Consider the following 18,769-nt stretch of genomic DNA (forward strand, 5'->3'; position numbering starts at 1 on the left):
CTTATATTTAGTGGTGATTTGAAAATACTAGATGGTCTGATAATAGTAATCATTGTTCCATCTTTACAACCAAGCTTTTTCACTGTGAATAGTGTTACCATCATTCAAAGAAAAATGTTTTTGTTCTTTTTCAATATTTGAAAAGGGCTTAGAAAAAAAAGTAACTAAATATGTTTTAAATACTCCAAATATTTATATATGTATAAAAAAATATAAGATATTCAATAAAAACGTGAAGTAGTATATGTGGAAGGGTTTAGTGACTTTTTTTGTTACATCTATATATAGACGATGCATTAAAATATAAATCATAAAAGTATATGTGGAAGTGTTGTGTACGAAGTATATGTGGAAGGGTTTTGTATCATTTTTTGTTACATCTATATATAGACGATGCATTTATTTATAAATCATTAAAAAATTAACATTAATTTTAAAATAATTTATTTTTTTATCTTTTATAAAAGAAGCTATATATAGATGATGTCAGATATTCCGCGATTAATTAAACATTGTTTAAATCCTGAATGGGTTAAACTTCAATTTAAAAATGAAGATTGTGAATTATTAAATGAATATGAAAGCCAAAATAAGCTAATGAGGTATAAATATAATGATAAAGAATATTTAATTTCATGGAATCAATGGAGTCATAATCAAAGACCTCATAAACGAGAAGAAGAAATTGAAAATAATGAAATGGAAATCATTGATGACATTAAAGAGGATGGAATTCCTAAATTTTGTAGAAAAACCTTTAGAACTAAGTTAGGAGCATATAAACGTAGAGTATTAAATCCTGAATACATAAAACATTTATTTAAAAAGGAAGACTGTGAATTATTAAACGTTAATGAATATGAAAATGCTAAATCAAAATTGAAATATAAATATATTGGAAGTGATGAAAGGTGTAAAGATAAAGATAAAGTTTATTCAGTTTCATATAATAACTGGCACACGTTAGGGATAAGAAAACATTTAGGAGATTATGGTAAAAGTTCTGAATTCTTTAAATCTAGTATGTACGAGAGAGTAAAAGAAATTAGAAATAATTATTTTCATGAATAAAAAAATAAACTTCTTACGAAAAATTAAAAAATTATGTTTTTTATAATTTATTTTTTTATTTTGTATGAAATGAGCGTCAAAACTAACAATGTTAAAAAAATGGGATTCACAAATGAGGAAATAAAGGATATATTAGAGGAGGCGGGTTATGAAGTTATAAATATTATTTAAGAAATTGTCAAAAATTCGCCGAGTTATTAAATGATTTAGATTATGATGGAAAAATGAATAAAGATGATGTTATAAATTTTTATATCCTACATCTGAAGAAGAAAAACCTAAAGAACCTGATGTTTTCCCTGAATATTATGAAGAACGGATTAAAGATGATGAATATGATGAAATTGAAAGACTGGAAAAAATAAGAGATGAAATAGATGAAAAAATTAAGGAATTAAGAGAAGTTGAAAAATATAATGAGAATGAAGTAGAGGGTTTAATGAATATCCCAGCTTCAGAATCAGAAGTTCAGAAATCTCATGAAGAAAGATATAAAAATTACTTTTTGGAATCTACTAAAAATTTATTAGATGGTGATATTGACGAAACACTTTCAGAAGAAGGCACAAAATTTATTCATAAACATAAGCTTCAGTTTATTGACGATGAAGAATACCCTGTATATTACTTTCACCTCCTCTTGATTCTGAAAAATTCAAAAAAGCATTGAAAAATGTAACATATGCAACAAATACGATTAAGAAAGAAGACCATGATATTTACACAAATTATTATTTAAATAAATGCACGGTGTTGATAAAGTTTTTGATTTGTTAGATAAAATATCAAAAGAAACAATTGGTACATATAAAATTTTATGCGATTGTGGTTTCATTATTGAAGATACCAATAATGTTTCATATGAAAGAACAGCACCGAAGGAAGACGAAGTGGAAAGGTCTATACCATTCGTTATTAAGAACATAAAAGATATGAAAACTTATAAGCATTATATTTATTCATTTATTTCAGAAAAAATGGAAGCAACCCATAAAACATCATCTCATCATTTTATAGCTATTCATACATTCCTTTTCAAAGTTGTGAAATTAAATAAGACAGGAATTAGATTTAATGTATCAGGGTACGCATTCTTGAGTAAATTAAAATGTATTCGTCACGTCGCAGATGATAAAAATTTATGTGTTCTTAATTCATTTTATGGACTTTAGCCCTGGACTCTCTGAGTCTCGGACTTTAAAAAAAATAAACTTTATTTTTATTTATTTTTTAATTTTTATTCTTACATAAATGAACAAAAATGGAACAGCTAAAATGAATGATAATCAAATAAGAGCCGAAGGTAGAAGGTTATTTAAACGCTTCTATAACATTCCTGATGGTGTTAATCCTAAAACTCGTAGAAGTTATTTAAATGAAGCAATAGATGCATATGAAGGGTTTGACATTTCATCAGAAAGTGAGAGGTTAGCAAGAATGTTAAACGTTAATATTGATTTTTATTATTGTGACCCTCAACCAGAAGACGTAGACATTAACAAGGTAGACTTTCCATTAGTGGATTCAATAATGATAGATCCAGAATTTGAAACAGTAAATATTTTATTAACACAGAGTCCATGTGGAAAACTTCACGCTGATAGAATAACAGACATTGAAGCACTCACAGGATATAAAGTTTGCCCCTTTTGCAAAGAAGAAGTATATTCTATCCGTGATGATCCAGAAAGGAAAAACCAAAGAAGATTTTTAAAGCATTGTGAGAAATGTAAAGAAAATAATGGAAGATTAATTCAAGACGTTCAATTGCAAAACACACAACAACCATATGCACCACATATCACGAAACAGAAGATATATCAATGGCTATTAGCACATAATTTGCAGGAATATTATAAACCAACAAGATATTATATTACTTTTGACTTTGAAACATTAGAGACTAAAGAAGAACTTCAACTTTCTGAATGTGCAACTTTGAATGCTTACTTAAAACCATTTATGGTATCATCAACTGTCAAAATAAAGCCGCAAAGCGGCGAGGTCGTAGACCGTGATAAAACATTTACGAGGAATTTTTGCTTAACATCAAGTGATTCGTTCATCTCTGATTGGATTGAATTTTTATTTTCAACCTGTTCATTAGTTGCTAAATCAAATATTGAACAATATGAAGAATTAATGAAGCCGCAAACGGACCAAACGGCGGGGACTTTGTCCATACATTAAATGAAAAACAAAGGAAGCATTTAAAGAACTTCTAGATGAGGAATTCAATAAAGTGAATATCATAGGTTTTAATTCGGGAAAGTTTGATTTAAATTTAATTCTTCGTGATTTAAACACTGCAAAATGGAAAATAAAATCAATGCTGGGTTCATCTTCTCAATTTAAGCAAATCATTGTAAAGAAAACAAACTGTCCATATGAATTAAGATTTATTGACATCAGAAATTATATAGCGGGTGGACATTAGACCAATTCACTCAAGATTTCGGAAACAATAAATCACGTGTTAAATCCTTTTTCCCTTATCAATTCATCACATGGGAAAATTACGAAGAAGAATTATATAAAAGGAACCATTCACTCAAGATTCATTTTATTCAGCATTAACTCAAGAAACAATATCCGATAGATTATCAAATATATCTCAATGATGCTAAAAATTTTAAGAATAGATTAGAATATTTTATTCATTATTGCAATAAAGATGTTGAAATTATGATTGACCCAATCGATAAAATTATTGAAGAAACATTTGTTTATAAAATTGACATGCTTCATAATCTTTCTTTATCATCGAATGCATCAATGATTCGTTACGCGTTAGCATATAAAGACTTTAATCCTAACGAAAATATCCAGAAGAAGAAAATGTGGAATCAAGTTTTGAATTAACGAAAAAGTATTGGAAATATAAAATTGAATCATATAAGAAACAAGATGAAAAAGCAGAAAGGATACTAAAAATGTTTCAATGGATGATTTTCAATACTATCACGATTTAATCCTTTCATCTAAATGCAAAATGTGTGGTAAAGCGTTTACATATGCAAATAAACCAACATTGGATAGAATCGATAATGAAAAACCACATACCAAAGAAAATTGTCAGTTAATGTGTTGTTATTGCAATGTCGTAAAATCAAATAAAGATGAAGATGTTCAACGTTTAAGAATCAATTTAAGAAATTATGCATTAAAAAATAATTTACCAATGACTTTAGATTCAGTTGAAGCTTATCACATTCTCCGTAATGGAATTACTGGTGGTCTATCAAATGTTCAACATCGTGTTAATCTTAAAGGAATCACGCACATTAATAAACTTTCATATAATCCAGAAACTAAAACTGTATCAAATGAGGACACCAACATTATGACTCATTTCGTTGGTGTTGACTTTAATTCATTATATCCTTCATCATTTTCATCTAATCCTCATGATTTCATTCAATATACTGACCATAAAATGTATATGCCGGGAAGATTGAATGGTGTTATCATTTGTGATACAGCAACAAAGAAAGCAAAAGCACTGGGAATAATTAGAAGAAAAATACTTTATTCGTGGCTGAAGTAAAGGGTCACATTGATGAAAAATACATTAATGATTACATAAACTTTTTACCGATAATAAGAAACTTAGATATTATCACAGATGAAAAAACAATTGGCAGTTTTATGTATAATTACATGAAATCAAACAATCTACCAGTTGACCAGAAACAGAGAAAATTAACTCAGTTAGCATCAACACACAACCAATATCAACCATTTTCTTCTTATTATCTTTGGTATCTAATAGACAGATTTCATTTTATCATTGATGATATTCAATCAATTTTAACATTTACGAAAAACACTTGTTTTAATGAATTTGCGAACGAATTTATGAACGAAAGACAAAAGGCTGAATTAGAAGGAAATAAAGGAAAAAGTTTATTTTGCAAGATTTCACTTAATGGATCATATGGTTACGATGCAATGAATACACAAAATTACGCAAAGACTAAAATAATGAATGCACAGAAGGCACGCGTTGCATGTATGTCAAATAAGTTTAAAAACATAAGAGAAATAGGTGAAGATACGTATCAAGTGATGCTTAAAGATAGATTTTATAGATGTGATACATGTTTACAAGAGGCATTCTTCACTTTAGATAATGCTAAATACTGGTATTTGGTTTTCATTTATGATTTTATGTATAAATGCATGGATGTTAATCGTTTTCATTTCATTGAAGGTGATACTGATTCATCTTATTGGGCAATCGCTGGCGACCAAATCTTCCTAACACTCAAGCATTTCAAGCAATTGTTACCGATAAAAATTTTATGATAAAAACATTTACAAATTCGCACCTTTTGATTTCTTTTGTTTTATGAGAAATTTAAACCTAAATTAAAGAATAAAGCTGAAGAAAAAGCACATGAGAAGAAGTTATTGGGTTTAGCAATTGAGAAACAAGGTGATAACATGGTTGCTTTATGTCCTAAGTGTTATACTTCATTCAACGGTTCAATTGATGGAAGTGATTTTAAAAAGATTGCACAAAAAATGAAAGGTGTTAGTTTACGACAAAATAAACAATTAACACCTAAAAATTATTTGGATATAATAAATGATAAAGTGATATTTGATGGTCAGAATATTAATTTACAACTTAAAAACGGGTCAATGACTCGCTTAACAATTGGTAAGACTGCATTAACAGGAGCACACACTAAGGCTGTATGTTGTGAAAATGGATGTTGTATGCCATTTATTTAATAAAATGCCACAGAAGAGACAAAAGGAACCGTTAATAATGGTTTTGTACTATGATTCAAAGAGGTGGGCACCCTTAAAACATTTATTTTATTTTTATATAAATGGATAACACAGATTTAAAAATTTAATTGATGATTTAGTATTTAATCAAAATTTTCTTGATTATTATGTTAAAAGCATATCTCCAAAAATATAATAAAAATATAACGGGTGATGATATGGATTATTATTATTCGTATTATAAAAATGAAATTTTGAAAATATCATGATAAAATAATTTCTAAATTAAAGACAAAATTAAAAATAATGAATATTCAAAGGGAAAAACTAAATCACAACTTAAACAATTGAAAGATTTTAAAAATAAAGTATTAACAGAAGAAGATATTGATGAATTATATAATTATATAATCCTGAGCCGCAAAAGCAAAAGGAGCAAAAAACAAAAGGTGCAAAACGCCCAGGTCCTTCAGACCATAAATGATGCACAAGCTTTAATTTATGATTCATTAGTTAAACCATATTCAGCCCGACTTTTAAATGAAGATCAACTTTTGGAATTCATCCTTCAACATAAACTCGAAGCGGGAAAGTATATTAAACCTTTATATACAGCATATTTAAAACAAATGAATAGAATACATCCAGAATTAATGAAGGAAGGAATGAATTCCAAAACTTCATCATCCAAAATCAAAGCAGATAAAATTAAACCACTTGCAACACCAAAACCACCTCCTCCTTCAGTTAATCCTTCATCATTCACTTTATTATATCCATTTCAAACATTAAAGAAACAAAAAGATTTTTAAAAAGGATTTCAAGATATTAAATAAACCAATTGACCCGAAAATTCAACCGTTAAAGGAAAAATTTAGTCGCCCTTCATTTGCACCATATCCATATTCATACGAAATCGATCATTTAGAATATTCAAAAGGAAACGTTACTTATTTATTTGCCATTAACATTAACACCAGATATTTATATTGCATTCCGGTGAAAGGGAAAACAGAACAGGAAACAAGAAGAGCTATTCAATACTTACTAGATCATGAAAGAGTAGATAATATAAGGGGTGATGGTGATAAAGGATTTCAGGCAGCTATGACTCATTATTTCCCACAAATTAATTTTTACTTTTCATCCTCTCCATATACGTTTCATAATAAAATAGTTGATGCGGTAATGAGAACTCTTAGAGATGCGTTAGGGGTTAACGGTCAGATATACTGGGATGGAAATCATGACTCCATCATACAGCAGTTAGTATATTATTACAATAATACATGGCATAGAACTATAAACATGAAACCAGTGGAAATGAAAAAATGATATTTCAAAAGAATGGGAATATATTAGAAAGCAAATGGAAAGGTTGAATGATGTTAAACGTGAACAAATTAATTCAGGGCTCATGAATTTTAAACAAGGGGATAAAGTTTTGATTCATCTCGATTATGGAAAAACTGATAAATCAATGACAAAAAGAAGACGAAGATTTGACACAATAGCTGAATTTGTTAGATATATTAACGGCAATGCATTAGTTGAAGTTGACAATAAATTAATAGAAATTCCGATTTATTTTATTACTCCATTATATTTAAATAATATTTAATTTTTTTATTTCGTAAGAAAATGAGTGACAACAAAGCAGTCAAGAGTCCAGACAATGAATATAAAAAGAAACTAAACAGAATTAAATCAAAAATATGCTATTACAAAAAGAAGTCGCAATGCGGTGGGGTTGAAAACGATAAAGAAATAATCGAAAAATTAGAAACTTATCGTTCAATCCTTAAACTGAGTGAAGCAAAAATAAAAGAATTTAATAGAATAAATAAATTGATTGGAAGAGATGAATTTAATAAAGATGAATTTTTAAACTCTATCCAAATTTAATTTTTATTCCTCTTTGACAACATCTCTCTTTCCATCATTACTGCATAACCACATTTTCTCAATTTTAGTGGTTTGTTATTTTTAACATGTTCTTGCATCATTTTTATCATTTCCTCCCTTGTTATGATTCGTGGTAAATTTTGAGCTTGTGGGGTATTCATTTATGATAAAAATAAAAATTTAAATTATGCCGTTCTAAAGTTTGTGACAACAGTCACTGTGTGACGAGACCTGAAGGTCTTGACATTTTGACAACAACATAGGAGGAAGGTAGTTATGAATTATTTTTGAATAACCGAAGGTGCTACCATGTTACCATGTGCTACCAGGTCATTTAACTTCTATGAAAAAATGTGACAACATGACATTTTGACAACAACATAGGAAAATATGATGCAGTCCAAAAATAAAGTTAGTTTTAAAATTGTTTTTATTTTTTATTCCTATATAAATGACAGCAACAAACAACAGCAACAACTATATCGTTTCTGATGAAAATATCATTGATTCATTAGCTGAGGAATTAGTTGTGGCAGAAACTAAAACCCTCAACGAAAGAATTGGTGAAAACAAGATTGATTTACATAACTACCTCAAACACGATGGAGGAAGAGGAAGGAAAACTGGTATGGCTTTATTAGTAAATAAAATTTCAAATTTAACGATTATAGATGTTGATATCAATAAATCATACAATGATGAACTTAAAGAAACAGTTAGAAAAGACATTTTATCAAAACTTTCGGATAAAGATGTTATCGTTAAAACCGCTTCAGGAGGTCTTCACATTTATTGCAACACTAATTTCTTCTATTCAACCTCGAACAGAATGATTAAATGTTATTCCTGCAATGATTATGATATTGATATAATGACTTCAATGGATGATTCAAAGCGTTCTTTAGTAGTTATGGCTGATTCAAGAGTTCGCAAGAATGCAACAGAACCAATCAAAACATACTCATTCATTCGTGGAAGTTATGATTCAACATTAACCAGAACAGTGAATGATATATTAAATGATTTGAATATTAAGGTAAGAGTTGAACAGAAGAACGAAGAAATAAAGACTATCATGAATGAAAACAAAGATGTAAACATTGACGATAAACTTGCCCAGAGCATAGTTGATGGCATCTGTGATTTTGAAGTACATAATGACGGTGGAAACATGAATTTAGAAAAGAAGTTACATTATTCACACTGTTTCAAGCTATTAATTCGTTACCTAATCATTTAATTAATGAAGCATACGATAACGTTTATAACTTTTGCAGCTTAACAGAAAATGCAAAAAGTAATTTTGAAAAAGCACGTAGTAGATATGCACATTTAATGACTTCTCCATTTGTTTTGGTGAAGATTCTAAAACTTTATCAAAAGGAATATTATGATGAATATGTTTTGCCTTTATTACGTAAGCCAAAAATAACATTTGATATCAAACTTGACGACTCGTTTTTGATAACAGATATTAGACGCAAGGCTGAAAATCATCAGTATAAAAACAGTTCTGAAGTAATTGAGGATTTATCACGTGTAATCCGTTTTGTAGATTGTGGAAATAAATATTTCATTCAGAAAGATTACAACATACACGACAAAATGAATCAAATATCATTTGTTCTTCAATCAAACATGAAAGAGTCACTCAAAATGATTAAATTATTTAAAGAAGAAGGTAAAACAATAACAGCATGGGATGTACTACTAAATCAATTATCCTCATTAACCGTTAAGGGTGTTTGCTTTAAATCTGATTCCCCCGATGTTTTCTCAACGTTTCATGGTTATAAATACAACATTCTTGAAAAGCCTGATTACTCAAAAATTGAGATGTTTATGAATTTCATTAAAGAAGCCATTTGTGATAATAACGATGAAGTGTATAAATACCTTCTCGGCTGGATTGCATCAATGATTCAACATCCTGGAATCAAGAATGAAACAGCAATTATTTTGAAAGGACTTCAGGGAACAGGTAAAAACAGATTCACAGACATTATTTCTGAACTTCTCGCTGGTTATTCATGTAAAAACATTACTGAAATAAGTGAGCTAACGGGTAATTTCAACTCAGTTGTTGAAAATAAAATGTTTCTTGTACTTAATGAACTCAAGAATGTAGGTGAAGATAGACTCGCAAACTTCAACGCTTTGAAATCAATTATTACGGATAATGAGATTAGAATTAATGAAAAGAATCAACCCAGAAGAACAGCACAGAACGTTGCAAACTTCATTTTCGTAACTAACAACGTCTACCCTGTCAAAATTGAAGTTGGAGACAGAAGATACGTAGTTTTAAGGTTAATGGTAAATTAAGGGTCAATTTGATTACTTCAAGAATTTAATGGATTCATGCACAAAGGAATTTTATGATAACCTTTTAACATATTTTATGCAATATGACCTTTCATCATTTAATGTACGAATCATACCGATGACTGAAGCCAAACAAGATTTAATAGAATTATCAACAAATCCTTTAGATGTATGGATAAATACACATTATGATGAATTATGTGCAGGTATGACGTGTAAAAATGCTCTATTCTGCAAACCATCAGACATGAAAGACAAAAACTTTCAAATGAGCATTAAGGATAAATGTGATAGGAAACATAGAAGAATAGATGGTAAACAAACATGGTGTTATGTTTTGAAAGAAGAAATGAAAGGATTATATAAACAGGTTGAACCAAACGATAATGAGGATTCATTTACTGACGATGAAATACCTGTAAATGAGCCGCTAAGCGGCGAGACCTGAAGGTCTAGCTTTATAAAGTATGATTTGAATTTATTTTTGCATTAATCCTTTCATGACTGTTGTCAAAATGTCATGTTGTCACATTTTTTCATAGAAGTTAAATGACCTGGTAGCACATGGTAACATGGTAGCACCTTCGGTTATTCAATAATTAATTATTTTTGAATAACTGGGAAATAAATTTACGTCAAATATGCAATTTATAAAATCTTATGTCGACAGGCTACGTAGCACAGTGGTCAAAGGTGGTGTTATGGAGGGGTCAAGGTCTGTGGTTCGAACCGCGACGGCGCCGTATTTTCTTATTTTCTTTGTTTGTCTTGTTTGTCGTGAATAAAAAGTGTCATAAAAGTGCTCTATCTTCCACGGGAATAATAATAAAAAATTTACTTTATTTCTTCTTTATTTCTTCTTTATTTCTTTGTTCCCGTGGAAGAAGGGTTTTGCTGTTTTTTCTCAGCCGAAATCAATGATTTTTTCATTTTTGGAATCCTTAGCGAATGAGGAATCTTTTCTCTCGTGGAAGCTTTGACCAAAAATATAATTTAGGTGAAGAGGTGAGATCTCACCTGTTTTTTCACCTGTTTTTATGGTAGCAGTGAAATAAAATTTTGTTATCAGTTATTTTATCATCATTTTATTAAGTTCATCTTTAGTTAATAATTTGAATGGATTCGCTAATGTTCCACCTTGAGTCACAACACTTGCCCCGGCTAATTGTGAAGAACCTGGGATAAGTACTCCACGAAATGATTTCATTGGTATCATTAATTTAGAAATAGTTGGCTTAATTAATTTGGTCATTTATGATAAAAATAAAATTGCATAATTTAAATTTTTTTCTTTCTCATTTTCTCATTCACTCATTTTTCATTCTGTTTTGGTTTCAGCAACTTTTCAAGTTGTTGTCTTGTCAGTAACTTTAATTTTAACTTTGGATCAAATATTGGGTTTCCATCTTTATCTCTTCCAATAACACCATATGGTAGAATCTTCATTGATACTAAAATAAAAATTTAAATTATGCCATTTGCTCTTTTGGAGCTCCTAAAGTTTGTTTCACAAACATTGAGCGTTCATTGAACTCTATACCATGCGAATACAGTCATAAATGGTGGCATGTAATCTTTACTTTGTCCCGTTGTTTGTGTATATCCTGAAACGCGATGTGTATGGTTTCCTTCTCCCTGAGTGTCACTCCAGTAACAATTTATGGCAAACTTAACGTTGTCTTTAACATCATATCCTTTACCTTTTGTCATTCCTGACCAATCCCAATATCTATGCTTATGCCAACCCGCTTGAGATGTACTTAAATCTATGTAGTGACTGTGTGCAGGTAAATTTTCACCTGAAATCGTTTTACTTCCCCCTGTTTCCTTTGAAGAGTTTGCACAATACAAAAACCTGTCGACTATTTGTTCCCATGCACCAACACCAAACATTGCTTGAGGACCTCTCACATCCATAGATGTATAAATAGAACCTACTGGGTTCATTAAATCAAACATATGAGATAATATAGGATTGTCTCTTTTGAACTTAAAATATAGTGTAACTATTTCTGGTTTCTTCTGGTTTGTGTCAGAATATTTTTTATAATATAATCTTATGTTTTCGGGGTAGGTAAAATCTTGACTATAATATTTATTTTTGTCATCTATATAATAATATACTATTCTCGTTTTTCTATTGCATTATATCTTTTATATCTATAATATTCTAAATATAATGTTTGCTTTTTTGGGTCTACACGTGCGTCAACACCATAGTCATAATAATATGGTGCTGGAGCTACGTTAGACAATGTCATATCCGTCATTTCATAAACTCTTAAATATTTCTTTTGTTCGTCTCCATATAAGTTTAAGTAACAGTTGTTGTCTAATGGAACTTTAACTTGTGTACCATCATTCTTTTTATAGCTTACATACATTTCATTGTTATTTTTCGGAATGAGTTTATACCGTATACCATTTTTTAAGGAGTGTACAAACTCCCATCTAAAATATTTATTTTCTTCATAGACGGAAAAGTCACCAGCAATAGTTTCAATATTTTTAGTTGTTCCTATCAAACTTTGGTATATTTCATTCACATATTCTTTATTTGCTTTCTTCTCTAACTCATCGTTAACATAAGTTTTATCTGCTTTAAGGTCTAAACATTCTGAAACCCATCCTGTATCAGCTTTAGTTTTTAAAATCTTCGATGTCCGTTCATGGTACCATTCAACCCTTTCGATAATTTCATTATCTTTTTCATTAACATATTCCTTATCTGCTTTCTTCATTAACTCACTATCCACATATTCCTTATCTGCTTTCTTCATTAACTCACTATCCACATATTCCTTATCTGCTTTCTTCATTAACTCACTATCCACATATTCCTTATCTGCTTCTTCATTAACTCACTATCCACATATTCCTTATCTGCTTTCTTCATTAACTCACTATCCACATATTCCTTATCTGCTTTCTTCATTATGTCATTTAGGAAACCTTTTATGAATTCCTCATTTAAATTAAATCTTCCAATCTTCAAAACTTTAGGAAATGCATTTAATGCGTAATATCTTTGTTCTTCTGGTGGAATTGATGTTATATCATCCGTTATCCTTTAATTTTTGAATTCATAAATAAAATTTCTTTTATATTTGATATCACTGCACCACCTTTGCAAACGAATTCAAAATGGTCATTTTTCAATACTATCTCCAAATCTCCATATTTCAACATTTGCGTTTGTTCTGCCGTCTTTGAATTATATGCATATATGGCGTATGTAATGGTCTGTGTTGCTGTGGTTGCTGTTGTTTAATCATTTATTACGATTTAAAAATAAATATTTAATCTGTTATCTCATCAGCTATTTTTTCTATTTGAAATTGCCATAATATTTCATTCATAAATTCTAAATCACAATCAAATAGGTCAGTTATTCTAAATTTAATATTTGATAAATCTTTTGAATGAAGAATAAATGAATTCCCGGATAATTGAAACGGATATGATAAAGAAAATATGTTTAAGTTGATGGATAAAATGTTTTGTATTGATGGGTAAGAGTTAGGGTCTAATGTTTGATGTGAAAATCTCATTGGGGTATTAACTTTATCACATTTGATTAAAATGAAATTAGAACCAGTGTCAGAATACAAAACATCCCCAACATCTTTTTCAAAATTTAATATCCCCAACAATGAACGAAGACGAGGAGTACAAAATTTAATTTTCAGCGGAAATTTAATAAGGTTATTTATTTCATCAAGTTCAAAAAGTTTATCAGGTTTTGATTTAAAATTTTCTTCATACCATACGATAAATGATTCATTTAAATAACTTAAAATCATGTTAATATCCCATTTCGTTATCACATTATTTATATACATATCATACGTTTTTAGGTCTACGACCCCGCCGCTATGCGGCTCATGGTCATCTTTAATAAATGATATATAATCTGAAGGGTCTAAAAGAATGGGATTAAATTTACCACTCACAGAAACGAGAGTAACATTATAAATTCCGCTAACTGTTAAATTTAATTCACAGTTATTATTCGAAATAATATTGATAATTGACATTTTTTTATTACGATTAAAAATATGGTAAAGCGTTATTTTCCAGTGATAAATAAAACTAGAATAAGATTACCTCAAGAATTCATAAATTCAACGAATAAGAAATTCATTCATGTTATAAATTTTAGTGTTTTCAGAAAATATGAGTCGATGTCATATTCATCATCAGGTTATATTTCACTTCATTCAAATTTAGTTCAATCAAACCCATATAATGACCATTTCATAAGATTTTCAGATGGTATTAAAAATGTAATTGATAGATTAAAATATGAACAGATTGACAATATCGAATTTTTGGAATTTTGGTTTAAATATCCTGATGGAAAAAAGATTGAAGTTAAAGATAAAGCTGATACTATAACAAAAACAATTACAATGACGATCCGGATAGTGGGGAACAAAAAGAAATAAAACAAACGATAGAAACTGGTGAAAGGTCAATTATTATCGATTATGATTCAAAGGATTATTATTCGATAATGTTAATGCTTGAATATTAAATAGCCTTAACAAAGAATTTTTCAAGTGATATTTTATATTCATCAACTATTTTATTATAAATATCATTATATGTTAAATGAAGTTCAGTTGTTGTTCCGTTCTTTGATATCTTAATTGTGCTAATATCCTTTATAGGATTTATTTTTGCAACTGTTCCGCAGCATGAAACCTCATCATCTATGAAAAATTGAATCTTCACGTCTGAATCTTGAACATCACAAAGAATGGCGATAATGTGAATTAATGATTCATAAGGTAAAATAATTAAACCGGATTGGTCAATTAAATTTATTATTGAATCATAATTATCAGTTATGATATCACGGTAAATTTTCATTAATTCAGAATTAATGTCTATTTTATATGGCGCATTGCGACTGAATCGTAGATTCCTGGGTTATCAAGTGGTGCTGGGTATGTTGGATAAGTGGGAATTTCAACAGGTTCTTTACCAGGTTCAGATAAAATGATTGGGTCTCCATCTTCTTTATTTTGCTCTTCCTCATTCTTCGGTAAGTCACGAGTTAATAAATTTGGTTGAGTTGCTGACCTTGTTAATTCAGGACTAACATTAACTTTAACATTTTGAATAATTCGTGATTTATCATCATTTACATTATAACCAACCGTAATCTCTGCTTTTGCGTTAGTGTTCTTTTGACTAGTGAAACGTCTTCTCATTTATATTCGAATAAAAAAATATATTTAAACTTTTATTTTGCTGGAACTTTTGAATCTATTATTTCCTGTATTTGTTCATGAAGTTGATTTTTAGCATTTTCATCGAAATTAATAGACCGAATATATTCATTAATTGCATTCTTATAATCATTTGATTTCTCAAATTTTCTTTTATCTGATTCCTTAACTAAATCATAAGTTAAACCTCGTTGCTGATATAATGGTTTCTTAATTAAATCTTTGAATGCTTGAGATAAAGCACCTGATGCAATTCTTGCTACTATAATTGGTTGGAATTGCTGTTTAAGTTCATCTTTAACATTTGCGAAAACTGGATCGAATAAAGCAACTTTAAAGAATTTCTTAGCTGGAATTTCAGGTCTTAAATTTGCATATTGACCATCAAACTGGTTAGAATATCGTGGTAATCCATCCGGTCCCTCTTCAATAGCATTTAATTCTTCATTGAAGTAAGAATATGGATTATGACGGTATGAATTAATTGGACCATTTTCACCTTCTCCAATGTATTGTTTAACAGCTTTTCCATTTTCATCAAATTGCATAGGATAATGTTCATTATATGCTTTACGTTTAGGATAATCCGTCATTGTTAATTTATACCCATTTATGACTTTAATATTTCCTTGACCATCAGTAACGAAAACTTCATTTATTCCATCAGGTTTTCCATTTGGACCCGTAATGTCTGCTTCGTGTGCTTCCCAATTTGGTCCGTGACGTTTGGCATATGCTTGAGCTTCTGGTAATGTTAAAACGTTTCTCATTTGTTTAACATCCTTTTGAAGACCGGCAACAATGTGACTAATTCTTTCATTCCGTCTGGAACTTTCATAGTTCTATTATATGCACCCTTTTTGTTTGTCCTTGTTTTAATGGAACCTGTAGAAGATTTGCTATTTCTGTCATGTTTAATTATAAATAAAAAATAAAAATTAATTATAAAAAGTTATTCGAATTTAAATCCTTTATTTAAATCAACTATTATTTTTCCATGTTCACCTAATTGTTGATATTGTGTGTAAAGTTCATTAATGCTCATTGGTAAATTCACTTGATAAAGCATAACGTTCAACTGTTGACGACTAAAACCACTGAAAATGAAAAGGGTGGACAGGTTTGATTTAATGTTTGTGCTTAATGCTTTGAAAGTATTGAACAGCCATGAAGAATGAACACTGAATGTGTCGACATTGAGTTAATAACTGATTAAAATATGATTTCTCATTTGTTATTAGTTTTGATTTCACGCATCATCTAGAAAAATGAGTGAATGCAAAAATTCTCTATCAAAATTTGAAATAGAAAGTGTTTCAAATAATTCATCCCGTTGTTTATCAATAATTTTATCCTCTAATCCTTGCTTCTTGATTGTATTATATAATTCTTTATACATTAAAAGTTTTTTAAATAATCTTCTGCTTCTTCTTGTGATAAATAAATAATTGGAATTTTGATTAAATGCTTTAAAGATTCAAATGTATCATCTGAAGGTGAACCTGAACGGTTGATATAAATTAACACATGTGAATAGGGTGAAGTGTTAGCAATAATGATAATTTGTTTTAATATCGTTAATGTTTTACCTTTATTTTGTTTACCAATTGCTGCAGTGATTGAATTTAAGTAACATTCAGAATATGGAATTTTCATTAATTTTTCCTTAGATAGAGCATTTCTATTATCACTCAATGCTTCATTAATCATATCATCTACGTATGTATTATATACTCCTGCTAATTCTTCATAAGGTGGATGAATTTAAATCCATTTAATCAAAAATAAATTTATAATTTTAAACATTTCTATTCATCAATATTTCATCATATGAACTTCTATACTGTGGTGGTGTACCTGTTGGATGATATTTCAAACCTTCATCCGGTGTCCATGTCCAATATGTAGTCCTAGTAAACCAAACCTGAGGAGGATTTGTCACTTTGAACAGTAAGTGTCATTTTCACCCTGAATGATTGGATAAGCTTTCACTTGTACTGTAACTTGTGAGTTGAAAGTTTCTAATCCATCAAAGAATATACCCGCTCCATCACGTTGAACTGGAATAGTGCATAAGAATGAAGTTTGGTCTTTCCATGTTCTAGCTAATGGCGTGCCATTATCATCATTCAGTGGTCTAGTTAATGAGTCCTCGTATTCTTCTGTGCATTCATTCACTCCATCTAAATCAGAAGCTTGAAGCATACGTGTAAAGAATATGTCGCCCACTGTGGTCATCGCTTGATCGGGGAAGTTTCTGGAATCTATAGTGACCTGAAGACCTCGAAGCATTGGATTTTCTAAAACCGTTCTTTGCATTGCATTCTTCGGAAATGTTAACACAACATCTGTAACATTATGAAGAGCGTATGAGAAATCTGAGCTAATACCTTCAGGAGTGATGCAACCTCCATTTAGTGAACGAACGTCAATATGTTGAGCTGGAATCATGAATGGATCTTCCTTACTGAATAAACGTGGTATTGCTTTAACTGATTCTTCAATTAAACCGTATCCTGGTGTAATGCATTTATCCTCTAAAACTTCCATCTTTGTGCATGAAATAATAACGTCTTCAACTGTTGCGTCAGCAGATGTAGCGGCTAAGCTTGTAATTAATTTGGCAGGAAGTCCGATTTGTTGGAATTTGCGATCATATTTATAAACATGATTCATAATCTTTTCATAATTTTCATCAGTTATCTTTTCATAAACGTAATTTTGTAAATCAGCAACTCTTAACGGGTCAACCTGACAAAATACTAAAGTATCCCTGAAAACATAATATTTAAGAATGATTTCACCAAATGATTTAGGATAATCATCGAACGCCTGAAATGCTAACAAATCATTTACCGGAATAATCATATCAAAAGTGACATCAACTTCTTCATTTGCTTTCTTGAAAACTTCTGAAGGGTCAATATATTTACCACATACTGAGTTATCATATTTTTGAACATTATTATATAACGAATGAACAAACTTTTTAACTTTCCTTTCTGATTTTGGTTTATATGTTGCAAATGCGAAAGATTCACGGGCGCAATCCATCTGAAGATAACCGGCATCACCTCTTTCGGTTTCTACTTCTAATTGTTTAAAGCTTTGATTTGATGATTTGTAACCAACGAATAAACGCATGCATTTAAAAGCGGCATCACATGTGAAAGCTTTATTTGAAACTAGAGTTGCTTTAACTTTGCGTTTAATATATGTGTCACCTAATTGGTTCACATCATGAGCCGGATTTGTAATTCTTAAATGAGTTTGTTTATCATCAAAATATGGAGCATCAGAGTCATAGCATGAACTTTCAAGTTCTCTATAATATCTTCTTCCGTCATTCTTTGCGAATATTTCATTTATCTTTTCGAATGAATGAAATACATTTCCATTAATGGTTTAGTGTTTGGCACAAATAGTTAGTCGTCATTTATTATTAAATAAAAAATCAAAATTAAAAGATGAAAATGAATTTTTAATTTTAA

The 18,769-nt window shown here is 29.6% G+C and overlaps 5 pseudogenes across 5 annotated transcripts, besides 1 other annotated feature; 3 read left to right on the forward strand and 2 right to left on the reverse strand.

The window, feature by feature from the left end:
* The first annotated feature begins 1,369 nt into the window (after positions 1–1,369).
* Positions 1,370–18,560: a mobile genetic element.
* On the forward strand, positions 4,013–4,832 carry TVAGG3_0186830 (annotated as a pseudogene). The gene has a single exon. A coding segment is annotated over exon 1 (820 nt).
* Positions 8,168–9,362, forward strand: TVAGG3_0186840 (annotated as a pseudogene). Its single transcript has one exon. A coding segment is annotated over exon 1 (1,195 nt).
* TVAGG3_0186850 lies at positions 9,634–10,489 on the forward strand (annotated as a pseudogene). The gene has a single exon. A coding segment is annotated over exon 1 (856 nt).
* On the reverse strand, positions 11,697–12,860 carry TVAGG3_0186860 (annotated as a pseudogene). Its single transcript has one exon. A coding segment is annotated over exon 1 (1,164 nt).
* Positions 15,378–16,190, reverse strand: TVAGG3_0186870 (annotated as a pseudogene). Its single transcript has one exon. A coding segment is annotated over exon 1 (813 nt).
* Positions 18,561–18,769: the final 209 nt, after the last annotated feature.

This window comes from Trichomonas vaginalis, chromosome IV, assembly GCF_026262505.1.
Source record: "Trichomonas vaginalis G3 chromosome IV, whole genome shotgun sequence".
In the NCBI taxonomy this organism is placed as follows: Eukaryota; Parabasalia; order Trichomonadida; family Trichomonadidae; genus Trichomonas; species Trichomonas vaginalis.